The sequence below is a fragment of the Armigeres subalbatus genome, chromosome 2 (genome assembly GCF_024139115.2).
Source record: "Armigeres subalbatus isolate Guangzhou_Male chromosome 2, GZ_Asu_2, whole genome shotgun sequence".
Taxonomy (NCBI): domain Eukaryota; kingdom Metazoa; phylum Arthropoda; class Insecta; order Diptera; family Culicidae; genus Armigeres; species Armigeres subalbatus.
Genome location: NC_085140.1, coordinates 286467849 through 286489257, shown reverse-complemented (window position 1 = coordinate 286489257; position 21409 = coordinate 286467849). Strand labels below are relative to the sequence as shown.

The window sequence follows — 21409 nt, the reverse complement described above, 5'->3', positions numbered from 1 at the left end:
CAGCAGTTCTTTTGAACTTGATATGAATAAGAAGTGACATGACAAAATATAGTAACAAAAATTAATATCCAAAATAAATTAATATCCCAAATAAATACTTAATACTTACATTGTCGGATATTTTAATACAAAACGAAAAATAATTATGTTTTGCCTTTGATATTGTAATAACAACATATGTTATGCCTTGAATATTTTGTATATTACTTTTTGTTATTTCGTATCTTATACATGTGAGTAATTCTTGCTGAGACCGGGCCACTATTTGCACGAGGTCTTTGAAAATGCCTAAATTTATGTTCATTCAAAAGCTTTCGGCGAGTTCATTAGGGATCCGAGTTAAATTTTTCAGAAACATGGACCCCTCGTTAATTATAGACGAAATCACTTTTATGGACCCCTCGATTTTTGTCAATACTCGACTCACCAAAACTGTCATTACTCCAACAAAATTAGTGCTTAAAAATGGAAAAAAAACGGTAATTTTTCATTGGGGTTATTTTCAATTATCCCCTTGATTTCAATACCCTAAAATGAAGCCTGAAAATAGTAGAATAAGGTCGAGAAAACAGATTGAAAAAATGTTTGCGCCATTCATAGATACAGCTGTCAGAAGAAAACGTTTTTTTCGAAGAAAAACATCAATAACTTTTGATCCACATGAGATATGTCAACGCTAAGACCATGAAAAGTTGCGCCCTGCAAAGCACAAAAAGTGGTCTGCTGAGAAATTTGAAACAAAAAAGTTAGAGCAGAAAAACTGTTTTTTTAAGGGTCACCCTAAGTAAACTTGGGAAAATTGCTCTAAATCAGTGAATTTAAGAGCTAGAGAAATAATTTTTGGAGCAATATTCTTGGAATCTGGCTGAAGTACAACTTCGCAGAACATTGTATACCCGTATCTCTGCAAATGAAAAAGTTTTATTTTTATTTATTTTTCAAATGTGGCCCACCCTAATTTTTATGAAAACCTTAATAAGCCCCTTACCGTTAGGAGCAACTTTGTAGAACAAAGTTTTTTTTTCTATCTCTGCTATTTTCGGCTTGAACAACTTATTACAGCTTTGTATGCTACCTGGACCACTGTGCAATGAGGTTACATGGCTATCGTATTCCACTACAAATCATTCACAATAACGATTAGGTATGGCATGTGTCAAATGGTGCGAAGTGTAGTCAGAACAGTTCAGTTAAAGACATTTTCAGCCATCAAATGACATTTTCAGGCAAACTACCCTTTCTGCCAAACAACCGTTTCGGGAGAACGGCATTTTCGACCACATGACCTGTTTGGCTTAACGACTATTTCTGCCAAACGACCTGTTAAACGGCTTTTTCGGCCAAATTACCAATTCGACCTTATGTCACTTTTGGCCAAAACATTTTTGACTTAATAACCATGTAATATCCATGTTGGTAGTGTAGTTGGTTACAAGTTCGCATTATAACCGGATGATCATGGGTTCAATTCCCAGAATTTCACCAGAAAAAAAGTTATGTGGAAATTCCAAAGAATTTCTCGTGAAGCCTGCAGAGAATTTCACCAGGAAACTCCAAAGAATTTTATTTGGAAATTCCGAAAAACTTCCCAAGGCAATTCTGAACAACTTTCCGTGGAAAATATTTTCTCTTAAAAATTCCAAACACTTGGGAACTCCAAACAAGTTCATCTCGGAAATCCCATAGAATTTTCTTTGGAAATTCCGAAAAATTTTCCTTGAAAATTGCAAAGAGGTTCACTTGGAAATTCTAAAAAAGTTTTTACCATAGAAATTTCAAAGAATCGCTAGTGAAAATTTCAGCGGAAATCAAAATTGTATTTTGGGAAATTTTGTGAATGAATTTCCTGAAGAAATTTATTAGATTTTTATGGAAATTCAATGTTTAAATTCAACATGAAAATATTAAAACATTAAATAAAAATAAATGTTTAATAAACAAACGCAATAAAAAATCGACGCGCTGATTAACGCCGACGCATAGCGGGTAAAATCGTATTTTTAGCGCGTTTATTATATAATTTATGCAATGTAGCACAAAGTTTGACTTCCACCGCTAGGTTCGCTAGCGTTCCAAAATAATCGAAGGACCACATGCTACGGCAAACATGCCTATATGTTATGTGAATGTAGCGTAATGGTGTCTTTGAGACATTTTATCAGTAAGTTAATGCGCTTACCGATCATTCCACCTAAAATTGAGATAATTTTTTTTCCACTGTACAACATAAATCAAAGTTGTAGCAAAAGTTCGTAATACCGTTACTTTAGGAGATTTTTTACGTTTTATGCTGACAACCCCTTAAAAATTGGTTTTTCATCAATCTTTTTCATTTTCAGATAATATTAAAATACACCCTTTGGTGGCTATTGCGCTTTGAAAACTAGAAAAATAAAAGAGTAATAACAGTTTTATTGATTTTTTTAGTTATATTTGAATTAACTGCAACTTAACAGCGGGCAAATTGTGGCAGTCTATCTCTTACACATAACAAAGTAAAAGTAATGCACTTTAAAATAATACCTGAACTGTAGAGTTGTAAGGAATGTTTCATCAAAAAACTTTTCCTATTATGCAAAGCATAATCAATCTCCCATCACAAGGAGTTAATGAATCAGCGCACCATGCGTCTTCATACGCTTGTATGCTATCCGTCGAACATGTTCAAAGCTTAAAATAAAATTAAAATAAAAAGGAATAAATCTCCAAAAGTAATGAAATTATGAACTTGGTGCCGACAACGTTTATCAGGAGAATTTTTGCTACAACTCTCGTGAAGACATTTATCATTGTTGTGTGTTGTAAATGGGAAAAACATAAATTTTCACCTGTCATAAGACGAGTTTATACAATCCCATTGAATTCCACCACTTAATTGTATCTTGACAGATACGTATTTCGACCTCAACAGTAAGGCCGTCTTCAGTGTCTCGTACTTGACTCGACTATAAATTTTCATCTCACTTTTAGGGGGATTGCGCATAAGACTGAATACCTCCAAATACCTTTAGCCACCGTTCACCGTCGCCGACGATAATTTTCGGACCGGCGCACACTTCTAGCTGGAATAGTTGAGTAGAAGGTATATAGGACAGAAGATGGAAACCGAATGAACTCCATTTCCATGCGATTGATGGAATATGAAAAGAGAATGGGAAATGGGACTGGCCTTGGATTGGACCCAAAATATTCCTGAGAAGCACACATATTGCACACCAATCACTGTAACTTATATATGACCGGATTCAGTCACAATATGGTTACTGCAACCATATTTGTTCAACTTGTGCTGCTTGGGTTCTCATAAAATCTTCTGTACCTACCTTCTAAAAACAATATTTGACTTATTATTTTAATGCTCTACATTAGACCTCTTCATGTTTTCAAAAAAGGTCAGCCCAGAATCACAATTCTTATGCTAAAATAGGACTCCTGTCAAATTTTCAGCTGATTCGGATGAAATTTCGACCGCACTTGGTAGAGCCTTATTAGACATGGTCCCAGAAACGAGATTTTTTATGCGTTGGTTGTTTGACATACTTCAAATAATCAATGTATCTTGCATGTTCATGGGACGAGGACCAACCAGATCAAAAGAAATGAGATGCCATTGCAATGTCGTGCCATTCACAACAGAAGGAAAATTAGTGAGCGGTTCCAATTCCACAATGTGTTCCGACCGCATGTTCGAATTGGTGGCCTCCTTGCACTTTAAAGTATTGTTCATAGTTCATATTTCTACATTGAGATATACAACGGATGTCCGTTGATTGGGACGCTTTTAAACTAAGGGTTGGCTAATTGAAGCAACATGTTCCAGCCACATTTGTGAGATAGAACACAGTCCTGTTTTAATTAGAAATCGATCACTGTAGGGTGAAAATTGTAAGTAGAACAAAGGGATATTATGCATTGAACAAAAAAGTTCTTGACAGTCATCCCTTAGAGATGATTCCAGATCAGGTTGTTTCAAGTTGGTGCATCTAATAGAAAAAAATTGCGAGGATTTACATAGCAATACGAGATATCTCTTTCACACGCTCCTTTTAGTCGAATTCGTCAAAAGTCGATTTGGGCTCAACGATCTGGGGTTGTCCTTTTTTGCGTTTATCTTAAATCGTTTATTTAACACCAGTCAAACAACGTCTTTCTTCTCATAATTGTCGTGTTCTCTCCATTTACAATAGGGTAAAATACAGCATTGACAGAATGCGACTATTGCCAGCTACCCTAACGATATATATGTAATCCAATAATTATACGCAAATTATACAGAGTTTTTAGATTAAAACACCCAATCAATGTAAACATATTTGAAGGATTTATCGGAAGAAACCCCATATTTGAAAAGGGCGTAACAGCCAACATTTATTCCTTCTGATTTTTCGTCCACATATATAGCTATATATGTATACGAAAAGGGGTCTCCAGTAGCCTTGCGAGCAAAGACGTAGGATTGCCAATCCGGAGATTCTCGGTCCGGTCTAGGATATTTTCGGGTTGGAAACTTTCTCGACACCCTGGGCATAGTGTATTTATTGTACTTGCCACACAAGATACATACTCATGGAATGACGGGCATAGAAAAGCTTTCAATTAATAACTGAGGAAATGCTAATAGAATACAGGCCAAGTTCCAATTGCAATGTAGAGCCATTGAAAAAGAAGAAGATGTAAACGACAAATAAGAAGGATTAAATGTTGACTGTTACGCCCTTTTCAAATGTTGGTCTAGCAATGTAACTTATCTTGCAAAGTTCTCATCATTATCGCATTGCCACACGAATAGCAAACTTGTACTTAATGTCTTGAACCGTCTTTTTTTGTATTTTTATGATAAATGTTATTGTTGGGATAACATAATGCGGGTAACCTGGATACGATGGCGCATTACGATGCCATTTGGAGGGCAAGTCAAGAAAACTTAGTAACAACCTTTGTGACGTGTAATATGCAAATGCTTCACCACGCCTCCTTTATACCACACTAACTGACCCATCGAACTTCGTCTGGCTCAAAATTAATTAGTTAGTACAAACATTTACAGTCGCGATTCGCTGGTTGGGCCACGACCACGGCCCAACTAACGAATTCGGTTTTTAAGTTGGGTCAACTGACAGCAATTTGAACACGTGTATTTCGACATGAACATCACAAATGATGTCCAGTGACGCCCAATCCCGTTTTCCGTGTTGACATTGAATTTTGACGTACGGTTGCTTTTTAGTTGGGCCATGGCCCAACCAGCGGAGGCCCAACTAAAAAGTGACCCAAGTATTAAGATCCTAACCAGCGAATCCCGACTGTATCTGGTATTCGCAATTTAAGTTTTAACGTTTGCTCTGCGATTTCATTCGGCAGAGCAAAAGTCAAAACTTTTTTTTTAATGCCAAATTGGGTTCAACTTACTTGGTTAGTTCTCGCGTTACTCAGAAACTAGCGTTAAATTTGTATAGGAACCCTCCCTTCTAGAGCAGGGATGGGTCTCAAACCATCATAAAAATATTTCTTATCTTCAAAAACCTTCACATGCCAAATTTAGTTCTTTTTGGCTGATTCCAGTTCCAGAGTTATGCAGAAATGTGTTTCATTTTTATGGGAGACCCCCCCCCCCCCTTTATAGCGGGGAGAGGTCTCGGATCATCTTAAGAAACTTCCCCGGCGCCAAATAACCCCTTTATTAAAATTTTCACGCCGATCGGTTCATTAGTTTCCGAGTCTATAAGGGTCAGAGAGACAGAAATTCATCTCTATGTTATATAGAAAAAGATGAAGCAAGACGTTTGTGTTGCTCTTTAATTTGATTTCTGTTTTTTTTTCTGAACACTATTAACAAACAGAAAATGGCATTAGGACCTTTAAACAGCTTTGTGTTTGAATGTCTGGTTAGTATACTTCTGTCGCATAGCTAACAGTTTAAATTGTATTACTGATACAAGACAGGTTGACATGATGATACTTTGAGATCAAAATAACTTGTGACAATAGCTATCACAATAATTGAACACCAATGTTCAAGGACGGAGCTTTATATTTGCTTTACAGTAAAAAATCATCATTTTAGCCTTTCAATTTGGCAAACGGCTTCAATTGTCAACAATTGGCATTTTCCCCTACTTGTCCCGCATTCAGTTCAGAGAAAGTGTCAAAAGTGAGACTTTTCCCCTATTCTTGTGAACCACTTCCCTTCAGGGCCGGCAGCCTATTTCTAGTCGAACTTTTCCGACTCGTTTATTTATTATTTTTTTCCTTTCCCATTTGCCATTGGGGGCATGTCTTGCAAAGCATATCGAGCTGACAGTGGAATGCCTGCCCAGCATAACGTGATAACGAAGAATCACTAATGGCTACCGAGATACCGGGGCGTCGTCTAAGGTTCCACTGTGTTATTTTTCCGTCTTGTGCTTTTCGCTGTAGCATTTTACTTTTTCCCTGTTGACATTCTTCCAATCGGTTCGATACAGGATGTTGAAGAAACACATTAAACGTGGCTGACGATTTTTTTTTTGCATTTCGGAAAATAAATGACTTTTAGTCGGTGGTCGTTCGCTGAGGAAAGAAAATATTTACTTAAATTTGATATGATTCGGTTGTTGCCGAGAAAAGCGAGGAATTCAACAAAGCAGTAAAAGCTCAATATTAAGCTTTTTGTTACGTAAATAATACAATAAGAAAAATGCTAGGTTGTTGTTTTTGTGTAAAACGATTTTCGTTTTCGCTTTAATTTTTTAATTGGGTTTGCTGCAACGTGAGGGTGGCAATGTCTAATTTTTTTGGATATCTAGTGTCCCTTCTATAATTTTGTAACACATGGACAATACTTTAATTATTAATGGAAACAATGATCAATAATGTCAAATTATTTGAGTACATAATGAATAGTAATTAAGGAGTGTATAGCCTTTCTTGTGCTTTAGATGTACAAAAAATATGTTTGAGTATTTTTTAGCTTGTTTTGCGTATAAAAACTTGTATTATTGCCAAAACTTTGAGCCCACAGTCCGATCTACTCAATTTCTAATAGCTGAAACCAAATAGAACCGTTTGTTTGAGAAACTGCATATGTAACATTTTTGGCCAAAATGAGATTTTTATATATTCTGAATCCACGTCCAAAAAAACCTTTTCTGACAAAACACACGAAAAAAAAAATTTGTTCAGGAATGTATAATTTTTTTTTTCGTTTGTTTGAGAAACTATATATGTCCAGTCCATGCACGTTGAAGAGCAATTGTGGAGTAATGCTTACAGTTTTAGCACTGGAAATGCCCCAGGGTGTTGAGTTTTGCCAAAAACTATTAATCTGTATCGAAGAAATCGAAAGAGTCGGTTCCAATTTGTTCAAAAACAGTTTTTTGTTGTTTTTTCGAAATTGTGTAAAATGAATATATGCAGTTTCTCAAACAAATGATTCAATTGTAATACACAATGCAACTCGAATATAATCACTGCATTTTGTAATAAAACACAAAATATTGGCAAAATCTGTTAAAGAACTTCAATTCTACAACTCGAAAACTCTTACTATTTCCGAGTTAGGTCAGTTAGGTTCCTCTAATCATGAAGCACAAACATGACATGGTAAATAAACTAATTGTATCATAGAATCACGATCGTATATTCTAACATGCAATGAATGTGTAGCATTTGATAGCGCTTTGTGTCATTTAGTTAATTGCTTACAGTTACGATAGCCGGCTGCCCTGATTGTAGTGGTTATGATGACGATTACAATCCTTACGGCCATTCAAGTGTAGAACTATCACGACATACATTTTATATAGCTATAGTATTTGCTTCGTTAACAAAGGTCAAATCAAACGATGCCAACTTAGTGCTCATTTCTATTCATAGACACGCCACTCGAGACATCGATACATACGAATTATTGGATATATCAATTCTACTATTGCGCCGCATCAAGCCATTGCATTGTCTTAGAAATAAAGCTGCATCAAATGCATATCAAATGCTTGCCATCTAAATCTCACTAATCGATAAGCTCCCAGTCTCTAGTGGTTGATCGTTATGCTCTGCGCCGTTACTAAATTTATCTGTTCTCGGTTAATGTGTATTCGGCACAATAATTGTCTATCCAGTATAATCGACTTGTATGTGTACCTACTTAGAAAGTCGTATATCGTAAATATCCTCGTTTCGATGTGCATCCGTTCCTATTTGTATTGTTCTATGTATTTCAAAGGCAGAAAGCAGAGAATAAGAATGCTGTTCTATACTAAAGTAACAAACTGTTTATGCCAGCAACGCTACTACTCGTTAATGTCAAAATTGTTCCCGAAATTTAATACATAATTGGCAAATCTCATACTAACATTACGTAATAACATAATAAAAGATCCCGTTCCAGGTAAAGTCGATGAAAAGGCGACGCAGCTACACGCGATAGCGTCGTTAAAAGTGCTACTGGATGCCACCAAGCCCCAACGGGGAGCTGCCACGTCGTCCGCGGCGAATCATGTTAAGATTAATTTAAGAGAAACCACCTTAGCTAGTGATCGTCCAAATGGAAATATAGATACGACAATTGATTCGGTAAGTATACTCCTGACAGTGATTCATTGTTGCTATTATCAGTTAATGACTCCCGCTGTTAAGTTCAACGGCGCACAAACAGTCGAATTGGTCCCCACAGTGCTTTTAATTAAAATTTGATTGGGCTTTTGGATAACTATGTTGTCGGAAGCACAATTCCAATTATGTTTGATTACAATATTGGTTCAACATATTCATCGAAAATGCAAATTGAATAGGATTATATAAAATGAATGCAAACATTCAAGCAATCACCTTCTATAACTATAGGTAATTGTTACATCCAATATATCGTCTGAACAATCTACCTAGACAATGTAAAGCTTTATCAGCGTATCTCCATCTTAGTTAAAATCTCTACAATTGGAAAGGATTAGACTGCTAATGAACTCAATCAAATGGCCAACCATGCCCTCGCAATCATGTAATGGAAATCTTCTCCTTTGTCTCTCACTGGCTGGGTAGCGAAAATCCTCCACCCAACTATTCAACCATTGACGGTGTGGTTAAAAGTACTTTCCCGCGAACCACACACGTCAGTTCGATTGCATAAATGTCGTTTCCATTGAACCACTGCGGCGGCGTGGTGGCACGGAACCCAATTATTGCGACCCACCCGACGAGACGTTCACAATGTGATGGCTCGTCACAAATCGGGATCCACAGTTGTAAAAGGGAATTGACCAGAGTCAAAGCCGCAATAACAATTTTCACCGTCGCATCACATTGCATCGGTTGGGATGGCCCGCTTAATCTTTCTTTTGTATGCGATGTCGAGCGAGAGTCCCAGGGACACGGCAGGCATTTCCGTCCATGGTCGTAGGGGCCAAAACCAACGAAAGCAACGTCCAGTTGCTAGAACTCCACTATAGCAGAACGTTTCTCCTGAGCTTACGATGTGAGTGTCTCTTTTATTGATTTTCGAGACTATGACGAAAATAAACACGCAGACGAAAATGACTGCCTTAACCCTACCTATGTATTCCAATCTGTTGCATTAGCGAGTGGTGATCTATGAAATAGCTTTAAATGAACTTCAAATAAGTTCATAATTTCTGCGAGGCGTACTAACGTGAGAACATTAGTTTCTCTGTTTGATTACAATACATTTAATAAAATCCATTTCAAGTGTACAATATTCACCCACTTACTATAAGGTTTTTGCGATTTTTTGGCTATTCAGCCTGATTTATGAGAACAAATTTTAGAATTTTGTCCGACGTTTCGACATCGGGTTCGATGTCTTCTTCAGGAAAAAAATGTTTGTACGGTCAATTGGATTTTTGGTCGGTATGCATCTTATATGGCTTTATAATAATTAAAAATTTATGTCATATGAGGCTGATATGCCAAATATTTCCGGGGGTGTATGTGGAATCGAAGCTTGAATAAAAACTTGATCGTGTCTCAAAATTTCGCATGAATCGATTGAAAGCGAACAGGGTTATGATTTTTTTCAATTTCAAAATTCTCCCATTTTTACCTTACTGAAGAGCTTGGACTTTTGGGTGTTGTAAGAAATAACTTCCCTTCCCGGGATGAATCTTAAAAACTGAGAACAGCTCGTTCTCGGTCAATTCTCAACTAAACCGCAAGCGGTTTCAACGGGGAATAGTAGTTCCAGAAAGTAGACGGGCCAAATACTCAGGATGACTCTTCCTCTTTTAGAGGGGGGCGTTTTGAAGTATGGCATAAGTCATTTTTTGAGCAAATGTTCAATATTTTTTTAAATTTATAGCGTCATAGCAGGTGTTTTAGTATGAGTAACTAATAATCAATGTGGATGATTGACAACAATAGTCATATAGATATAAATTGCCCTCCGGATGACCACGGAACAGATTCCGGAATATCCGGTATAAAAGAAAAACGATGAACCACGAATTAAGTCGGTCTTCCGACAATTCAAACTTCTCAGAATCTCATGAGTAATCTAGAAAACGGCTAAGTTTCTTGGTAGGGTAAAACTGGCCTTGCGATGGAAACGGAATAGGTTCCGAGAACCCGGTACAAAAGGCCAACAAATAAAGCTCCATATAAAATCACTGAATTCACGGCGAATGTGAGCAGTTAGTTGAGGAGAAGAATGCAGCATGAGCGAGATTGATGCAACACCGCACGAGGGCGAACAAGGCATGATACAAACGGGCGCGGAACAGACAAAACTCGATTTTCCGGAGGAAAAAGCGCCAGCAGGAAGATCGAGACCGTGAAGAGACGGAGGAACTGTACCGCGCTAATAACGCACGAAAGTTTTATAAGAAGTTGAACCGATCACGTAAGGGCCACGTGCCACAGCCCGATATGTGTAAGGACATAAACGGGAACCTTCTTACAAACGAGCGTGAGGTGATCCAAAGGTGGCGGCAGCACTACGAAGAGCACCTGAATGGCGATATGGCAGACAACGGTGGCGGTATGGTAATGAACCTAGGAACACGCGCGCAGGACATGCGAGTCCCATCTACAAAAAGGGCGATAAGCTGGATTGTTGCAACTACCGCCCAATCACATTGCTGAACGTCGCCTACAAGGTACTCTCCCAAATGTTATGCCGCCGACGAATACCAATTGCAAGAGAGTTCGTGGGGCAGTACCAGGTGGGATTTATGGGTGAACGCTCTACCACAGACCAGGTGTTTGCCATGCGACAGGTATTGCAGAAATGCCGCGAATACAACGTGCCCACACATCATCTATTTATCGACTTCAAAGCCGCATATGATACAATCGATCGCTATGGCAGCTATGGCAGCTAATGCATGAAAACGGATTTCCGGATAAACTGATACGGTTGATCAAGGCGACGATGGATCGGGTGATGTGCGTAGTTCGAGTTTCAGGGGCATTCTCGAGTCCCTTCGAGACGCGTAGAGGGTTACGGCAAGGTGATGGTCTTTCGTGTCTGCTATTCAACATCGCTTTGGAGGGAGTAATACGAAGGGCAGGGATTGACACGAGTGGTACGATTTTCACAAAGTCCGTCCAGTTATTTGGTTTCGCCGACGACATTGATATCATGGCACGTAACTTTGAGAGGATGGAGGAAGCCTACATCAGACTGAAAAGCGAAGCTAAACGGATTGGACTAGTCATCAACACTGGAAACTTTAAATATTACTTTTCACTCCAATATTGCAAACAATTCTTCTCCAATCGAACTAAGCAATCAGTTCGAATTGATCCATAACGAAAACGAGCAAATCGAATCTACCTCTAGCCCATGTGATTCGATTCATGCGAAGACGCAAAGGATTCCACCGATTGTAGTACAGGCATACCTCGATAGTACGTACACCTCCGTAATTTTAGTGTACGTACTATCGAAGCGTACGTACTATCGAAGCAAAAAAAAAAACCGAGCAAAAAAAAATTTTTTTTTGCCTTTCTATTTATTTGGGAGTGGTGTAATGTTTATAAAACCGCTCAGAAGCCAAAATTTCGATAGTAGGCTCTGTATTCTAAGCAAATTTATATTTGATATAGTACACAACGGACGACTCAGATTTTTCTTGAAATGGTGCCTACATATAGCATTGCGCAAAATTATCGTCCTTGTAAATGTAAGGCTATTGTTTTTATGAAATATTGTATGTTAATGCTTCGGATCATCCATAAATTACGTGATATTCGTGATGTTTTAAAGATATGTTACACATCATCAAATATATTATATTAACAATATGGTTCACTTCGAGCTTTTCCATACAACGAAATGGCGAACCATTTGCGGGTGATAACAACATCATCTAGCGAGCAAAGAGGAATCTTAAACGTGTTTTCTTCTTGTTTATTCTAGCAAATCTTCCTGCCAATTTAAAGTGACAGTCATACTGTTGAAAAGTTTTCATACGACAGTGCAGGGATGTCCATACTATTTTGAATAAATCGATCATAAACAGATCGATTTTTTTTCTTTTACACTTATTTCGATAATACAGAAAAATAAATTTTGATCCGACTGCTCCAATAGAAGTTGTTCCGCATACAAGAAAATGCTTGCGGCGCGTTAGAAAATATTGATTCAATTTCTTTTGGGTCGAAAATAATTGCAAGCATTAGTTTTTCGCAAGATTTTTTATCCATAGTTGCCAGCATCCAGGTGCTAACATATATGCGTGGAAAGCCATGTTTAGTTTTTAGTAAACCACCAGAAAGTTTGCATCACATGCGGGTGTTCTCAACAGTTCTTACTTTTCTCGAAAAATGTATTTGATGTTAGTTAAGCAGGAAGGTATTCGCAACTTCACCTACCAAATATTTTTTGCTAAATTTGAAAAGGTAAAATAAATTACCGAAACCGTCGGATGCAGAAGTAAACTTGTTTTTGCTGCGTTACAAGACTGCTACAGCCGAAAAACTACACGTTCCATTTATTTTCTACGTTCGTATATGTTTAAACCGTGTGATCAATTTGGTTGACTGCAAACTGAATAGCTAGTTTGCAGTCAACCAAATTCCGAATTTTCATATTGCGTTTTAGATTTAGCCTCGTTAGTTTCATGAACCCGTCTTTACTCAAAATTTTCATTCAGGTTTTACTGTCCTACTGTCAGCTGGATTACTGCCACATTCTAAATAAATTTGAGTGCGATTGTGTTGGTTTTTCACGGCTGTTGTATTTTGTGTTCATATTCTACCATGATTCAATCAGAAAAACAATCTTTGAAATGTGAGTTAAATAGTGACAAGGGATATTTCAAATAATTTTGTGAATAAACAGATGAATAAATAGATTCAAAGTGTTTCAAATTTATTGAGTATTTTCAGAGCGTGATATCATTTTTTCTCAGTAAAAATAATAATAAATCATTAGTTTCTTAGCTTGTCACTAAATTAACCAAAACGTTCATCGGGAGTTGATAAACGGATGATAAGCCGTGCAGATAAAATGTCATTCGGCTATCATGATAACACTACCTTTGTCAGTAGTTAGAAAATTATGTTTTCGATACGTGAAATGTCAGCAAGAAAATACAAAGACATGACACAAGCTCGTAATCTGAACTAAATGCTCGCAAAATCCATATATGTAAATAGTAAAAATGCATGAGCTCTTGTACGATATAATATAAAAATGTCTTTTTTAAATTGATACTTCCCAAAAGTATAACCAGGGACAGAAAAAGTCATTTTAACTGCACTCAAATAGTTGACATCCAACACACAATCTAGTTGCCAGTATTTCACAAATTTGAATGTGCAAATGAATAGGACGGTATGTACACGAACAGCAGGAAGCGTCGAATCTCGGTGTCAGCGTTGTTTTGTGCGGTGTCAAAATCGATCTTCAGTTTAGTACATTGATATTCAATTCGAAATCTCAAAATATGAATATCATTTCATACTGCAGTGCATGGATTTAACATTTTGAAGTCAGATTCTTAAAGATATGAATCTGTTTAGTATATAAAGTAAAATAATAATCATTCATCGGTGCAAATCAACCGCAATTCCAAATATTCATTTCAACTCCGGTAGATATTCATTTTTTACGTTCGATTATCAATCGGCTGTTAAGGATCGGGCGGATAATTTGGTTTGGAAGTTTGACAGCATGCTGCGAGATATTTGTGCCTGCATTGTCGAGCGTCCGATCAAAACGTCTATGCAACTGATAGTAAAACGAAGATTTCCGTCCTTGAGTATAACGTTGTTTTTTTTTCTGAGTCGATTCTTTGACTTTTTTATTGTCAAATTTCCCAAAGAACCGTATTATTTGATGCCTCTAAATATTTTTAAAATTAAAACAACAAAAAATTAAAATATATGGCAGCCAAACGAGCTGCAGAATTGGGCCAATGTAAGATGAAAGCCGGCAAAAAAGTGTGAGAACAGAGAGCGAGTATAAAACGAGATGTAAATGCAGAATATTAAGTATTAACTTCAACAGCAACCTCTTAGCTTTCCAAATGTTTCACCGTGTATCGATATAGTGCACCGGCGGTTCAACGCGCAACATCTAACTTGTTATACATATTAGTAGAAAAAATGTCTACCACAATTTTGCTACAACATTTTCCGTTGGTATTCGATTAACTTTAATCGATTATGTGCACAAAAAACATAAGACATCCCTATTTTTTGTTGTGATGACATTTTGAAGTGTGTGTGTTTACCGATCCTCATATTTTGGGTAGTTTCGTTTCAGCGTGTATCGATCCTTTTGGGCACGGATGGCGCCACATGCGGTGTCGCCAAAATTTCGTGAGAGTGAATCATATTGTTAATATAGTATATTTGACATCATGCATAATTATGCATGTTACTACAAAAAGTTGTTGATCACAACATTTTTACGAGACGTATTTTATGGATTCCACCTATAGATTTTATGTAAATGAAAAGGTTTAAGGTTGTCCTGCGCTGTCGCTGTCGTTGCGATTTTATTGGCTCTATTGACGCTACCTTACCAGAAAAATCTTTTCGGATACTCCTATTCATTCTGAAAAAGGAACTTCCCGGAGCAGTTATTGAAGGAATTTTCTGCGGAATAATTTGAGAAAATTCTGTGGTTATTCCGAAACGAATTCCCGGATAATTTTTGAAGAACTTTTCGGGGGAACTTTAAAATCGATTTCTGAAGAAGTTCTTGAAGTAATTTCCGGGTAAATTATTGGCGGATTTTTTGGGAGAATACATGGAGGAATTTCTGGAATAAAAAGTGGGAGAGTTTCTCGAAGAATTTTCGGGGTTATTGTTTTAAGATATTGCTGCAAATTCCTGGAAAAAAATCTCGGAAAATACTGAAGGGCATTTTGGATGATTTTTTATAGAAATTTTAAGCGAAGTACCGTAGAATGCCTGCAGGATCTTCCGGGAGAATCCCTTTAATAATTTCCAGAGGAATTTCAAGGGGAATTTTTGTAGGTAATTCCGAAAGAGTTTTGACCAATGGTGGATATCTGTGAACCTTGTTCACAAAACCCATGCCATGCAAAATACTGGCGAACACTTGTTTTGCCTTTTCTTGCCTACCTACTACTCGCAGAGAAAACAGAAAAGCGAACCCCGAAAAATGTTCGTGGAGCTTAGCGGGTCATTCGGGTTAATTTACAAAATGTCATAAACCAACATCGGAACATAATTCTCATGGATGTTCGAGCAAAAACACATTTCTCGCTTAACTTTTCAAAAGGACCTCAGTAACATTTTTTGCATGAATTAATTTAAATACAGCAATCAATAGCTTTCATGTTGTTCTGTTGATTGCGCTATTCAAATAAATTCATGAAAAAATGTTACTTAGGTCTAGGCTGACCATACGTACCGTATTTAACGGGACAGTCCCGTTTTTTAGACCTTATCGTGCTGTCCCGTCGTAATCTGAAAAAAATCTCAATTTGTCCCGTTTTTCCGTTGATTCTTCCAAAGAGCTCCAAAATATTATTCTAAAAAATTCAATATTTAAGGCAGGAATCTAAAACCAAATACAAACAAAGTGGATGAAACCCATCATAAAATTAGTGTTGCTTTTAAAAGAATGCTATCTATGCCTTTATGTATTTTGCATGGATCAACTTTTCTTAAGGATGACAACAGGTGACAACGGGAGATTTATTCGTACAGTTTCATTTCAATGACTTGTTTTTGCTTATTCTTCTGAATTCAAATTTGACCAAAAATTATTTATAAAATCAATGAACAAAATCGAGTTTATGGCAGTTTCAAACCGAGGGAAATTTTGTTCGGACTTCGGTCATCACGTTCTCTAAGGCTAGTTTACAGATCAGGAGCTTGTCTGAAAATTTCGCTTCGATATGTGTGGGTGGGATCTATAGGATTTCGTTGTAGAAAATAAGAATTTCAGCCCGATTTAAAATACAATCCTGTCGGAAATCTCCGAGATGCCGATCTGTAAACCTGCTAAAAATTAGCCAGGATTTGTTTTACTTTTCACAACGAAATTGCATGAGCCCCGCATTTCTGGAAGCACATGGAAACAAAATCGATGAACGAAATTCCAGATGTGTGATGTAGATATAGCGGCATTTGAATCAATTTCGATCAAAAAGGATTGTGAATTGCTTAAATTTGTAATAAAATCCTTAATGCATGTTTAAGAGTAGATTCAAATAAAATTTCAAAAATCCAAATTTTTTTAGGATATTTTGGAAAATGCGTTTTCTTGTTCCTTCGTGTTTATCCGCACCCCGTTGAAGAGTGAAATGTTTGTATTTTATTTGTTTTGACGTAAACTACGTCTAAGGGGAAGACTCGGATACAGGGTGACAAATGAAAATTTCCAAATTCGAGACCGTCACGAAATCATGTAAGATTTTGAACTTTAATAGCGCCTTTATCTTCCGATGGATTTTTGAGATTTATATATCAATCGATTCGGAAATTCTCTACCAATTTGTCAATTATATTGAAACTTTGGGTTATGAATGTTAAAATAGGGTATCGGATCATTTTGGCAGCATCCTCTTTTCTTGTCCGCAAGAGTCTCGTTTCGGCCGTCGCCGTTCAGTGCAGTTGGCTTTTGGACTCTCCTTTTTGTGCGGTGTTTCGCACAAAAAGTAAAACAATGGAGCCGGACCAGCGACCGCGGTCGAAACAAATGTAACAAAAATGCGTAATGTAGTGCATGGTGTATAAAAAGTCATCCAGATAGGGGCATGTTTGTGCAGGCATGAGACGATCAATTGTTATCAATGCCAATGCCCTTGCTAGTAATGCAATCAATTTATATTAAAAAAGGACTTTGAAAAATGCATTTTTTTGCAAACTGAAAACTAATAAGGCCGTTACACATATTTATTAAAAATTATGGTCTCCGCAAAGTCAAGGGGGAGAAGGTAATCTTCTTCTTCTTCTACTGAATCGAGCGGCATGAAAATTTGAATGCAGAGGTTTTTGGGGCCGGGGAAGGTTCTTAAGAAGGTTAGAGACCCCTCTCCTCTTTGAAACCTGGCTAATATACAGTCCCTTCCCGATTTTGGCAACACGACCGGATTTTAAAGTTGCCAAAATGGGGATGTTGCCAAAAACGGGAAAAAAATTTCATACAAAATTTCAATTTTTTTTTTGTTTGCCTGATTGAAGCTAAATACGTAGAAAATGTACTACAAAGTATGTGGAGTGTGTTTGAGTGATGCACGTGCATTATAATTAACATTTTTGCGATATTATTCATAACTCGGAGGTTGTAGTTCGAACAAAATTGAAACAAACTCAAGAATGGTAATCAAACGATAATGTATCTAATTAGCCAATTTCATAATACAAATTGAATAATGAATAATATTTGAAATTAAAAATAGCGTCGGCTAAATAGCATAAATTTGTGGTGATAAAAAAACCTTTCTATTGTAGGCGAGTTGGCTCTTGTTTCGATTTATGGGAACAATCGCGCGATTTGCCGAAATTTTGTGTTTTGCATTGCGCGGCCGGTAATAAAGTTAATTAGTGCAGTGCGTGTTGGCTCTTGTTTCGGACGGCAGAACGATCACGCGATTTGTGGAAAATTTTGTGTTTTGAATTGCGCGGTCGGTAATAAAGTTAATTAGTGCAGTGCGAGTTGGCTCTTGTTTCGGACGGCGGAACGATCGCGCGATTTGCCGAAATTTTGTGTTTTGTTTTGTTTTTCCTTAGGACGGTTCGTAAGTAAATTGATGAATATATTTTATTATTTTTACAGCATATCAAGGATGTAAACGATCATTCAGTAATTTGCGTTCGATCATTTAGTAGCTTGTCAATAACACATTCCAGAAGCTGAATTTTAAAATATGTTGTATGGTGGACTTCTAGTGCGAAATTTTTTCTACAACTTTGCCTAATGGTTCGTTATTAGAATTCAACTAATAACGGAGTTAGAGCGCTAGTTGCAGTTACTTAAACTAAATGATTGGAATTTTGTTATCATTTAGTCTAAGCTACTGAAATTATAGCTATAACTCCGTTACTAATGGAATTCAAACAACGAACCATTAGGCAGAGTTGTAGAAAAACCTTCGCACTAGAAGTCCACCATACAAATATAATTTGAAATTCAGCTTCTAGAATGTGTTATTGACAAAGTACTAAATGATCGAACGCAAATTACTGAATGATCGTTAACATCCTTGCAGCACATACTGTTATTGACAAACGCTCTATATTGTCGAATAGAGCTCCCTATTATTCACCTTTCCCACTAACACAAATTTGCCTTCCCGAGACATCTATGAAGGTAGTATGGGTTCCCTGCATCTTCACTAGTAGATGTTGAACTAACATTCCTTCCCTTCCTTCCGTGATTGTAAGGACGTGGCCAGGTATACAACTGCTACTGTATAGGAAAAGGTACTAATCCCAAGTACCAATTTGCGACAATATACAGTAGATTGCTCAATTGAGCATTGTATAGCCACCCACGATTTGTACAATCACATATGCTATGCTATGCTATGCTATAAAAAAACCTTTCTATTGTAGGCAAGCTTTCTTGTGGTCGGTGTGATTAAGAGTAAAGTTCTGTACAATTTTCGCTGACATTATGGAAAAAATGAACGCAAAGCATAAGACATTCCATTGTTTTAGAAAATGGTAACGGAAATCTACATTCTGCAAATTGGTCAAGCCAAGTGTATCCAATATAGTGTGAGTATGGGTTAACTACACTCGACTACAGTTCACTTTCATTATTATGTGTACTTGGGCTCACTTGACCTCCGATAACGATACCAGCAGACAAATTCGGAGACGCAACGTGGCAGAAAAGCGTACGTACTTTGGACTCCAAAATCCAATCCGATCGAATAGAGTTCGCCGCCGTACCAAACAGACTCCCTCATTAAACAGGTGGCGGTAATCCTCCTTGGACACGAGTCCTGGACAATGCTTGTGGAGGACCAACCCGCACTTGGAGTAAAAATTGTTCTATACAACGATCCGACAGGCACAAGAAGGCGAGGTGTGCAGCGATCAAGGTGGGTCAATCAGGTTGAAGAAGATTTACGGACACTCCGTAGACTGCGTGACTGGTAACGTACAGCAATGGACGGAGACGACTGTTATGTACCGCAAAGGCCACTCCGGCCTTAGGCTGAATAAGTAATAATAAAACCACATGTGACGCATCACTCGCCTATCGAAGCAACTAGAATTACGCCAGCGATCTCATGGGAACTTCACAGGAGGTACTCCACTTCTGATACTTCGCCATCACAAACAGAGCACTCGAGAGCAAGCATTAGAAGTGTGAGTGAGCATTGTGAGCATTGATCTATTGCAATCGTAGCATCCACAGCCAATGAGTGAACTGCCTCGCTCAGATGGATGCCAAACCACGAGTAGGAGCGATCGTTGCTGTGATAAACAATGAGCAACGCCGTCTAACAAGCCAAGCCATGGTGAGGTATCCATGTAAGCTACGGTTTTTGCATTCGTACCCCGCTTGCTCTAGTACAAATGAAGCCAAACAATCAAACAACATCATGCGTTCTGCTTTATTTGCTCTTTTTTCAAGGTGATAAGATAGTCGAGAGGAAGTATAAACGCCTCCCATTCAGTGTGCTAGAGTTCCAGACTCTAAGAGGTCTTCATTTTTAGAATGCTTGAATGGCTTCGACTAATAACGCACCGTAACGACGCTCATTGTTGTGTTACCCAGCTTCACTCAATAGGCTTCCATTGGTGAGCGTTGAAGATCATTAAACGGTGAATCATCGAACATCCAATTTCAAAGCTCTTAGGAAGCTCATAACTTGCCCCTGCGGCAGAGTATCAAGTTGGCTTAGATTAACTCGATTTTTTCTCATGATCTGATTTTTTTCAATGCCTGCTCGAGAGCCTTACATGTTACCGAACTCTTACCATTACTGTTGAACTGTTGGCAAGCATGCTGGAATCAAAAGGCTCGTTATGCAATTGACACATCAGGAAAATGGAAAAAGCAAACCGTGTTCTGATATTAATCGCTAGACAAATTTGCGTCAATTTTAAACAATAAGGCCCTTTGAAATAAATTGTTGCTTATTATCTGAACGGGAATGCAGCAGATAAAATGATAAAATGACAGTTTCTCGGCTGATATCAGAAAAGAGGCGCATAATGAGCAAAACGACTTGATGGCTATGAAGCGCATTTAGAAAATCAAATGTACTAATCACTAGCAATTAAACCTACTGGGGCTTGCTTGCTCCTGGATCACTCATGCAGTATCGGTTGCATTGTGATGTGCTAGTAAAAAATAAATATTAAAATGGAAAAAAATAAAATAAAAATAAACTCCTCGGATTTGTTAAAGAATGTTTTGAAAGTTCTCAAAATTTACCGGAAATTTTTGTTGTTGCCCCTCAAGTTGTTATTTTTGAGCAAAATAACAATGTGGGTGAGACATATTTAAAAAAAAATATTTATATCGGCCTAATAATATTTTGTCCAATTAAATGCGCGCTTGAATCAGATGGATTTAACTTTGATTCAGGAAGTGTGAATGCACTTTAAGATATTTTTATAATACGTGGGTGCAATAGTGCGGTATTTATTGTACACGACAAAAGCTTCGGAACGCATACGTTCTTGAAACGGGCTATATGAGATACAATAGAGCTATCACCTTCGTGCTCCCTGATTCAAAAGTCTTGCAATGATATTAATAAAATGGTTGCACGAATATTTTACCCATAGTGACACTCAGTGTTGGTAGAATCATACTCAAATCTGAATCATCGAAGTTTCATGCACGAGCTAACTCGCCTGCGATTTTCGACCAGAATCGCATCGCTTCGCTCACTCACCGAAAAATGATTCCGTACTAAAAAGCGTCAAAACGCAATCGAGACGTATGTTTTGTTTATATATAATTATTAGCCATTGTTTTAGACGAAAAATAGTTAATTCAATGCATTCACGAAGAACACGTAAA

At 37.4% G+C, this 21409-nt stretch overlaps 1 protein-coding gene across 4 annotated transcripts in view; it reads left to right on the top strand.

Moving 5' to 3' along the window:
• LOC134212362 (sodium/potassium/calcium exchanger Nckx30C) overlaps window positions 1–21409 on the top strand; it is a 252361-nt gene that overhangs the window by 194465 nt on the left and 36487 nt on the right. For 3 of the 4 annotated variants that reach the window (XM_062690140.1, XM_062690139.1, XM_062690137.1), the window contains one exon: window positions 8357–8553. In XM_062690140.1, the coding sequence (XP_062546124.1) occupies window positions 8357–8553 (197 nt within the window). The remainder of the gene's footprint in view (window positions 1–8356; window positions 8554–21409) is intronic. The other variant, XM_062690138.1, reaches the window with a different exon arrangement.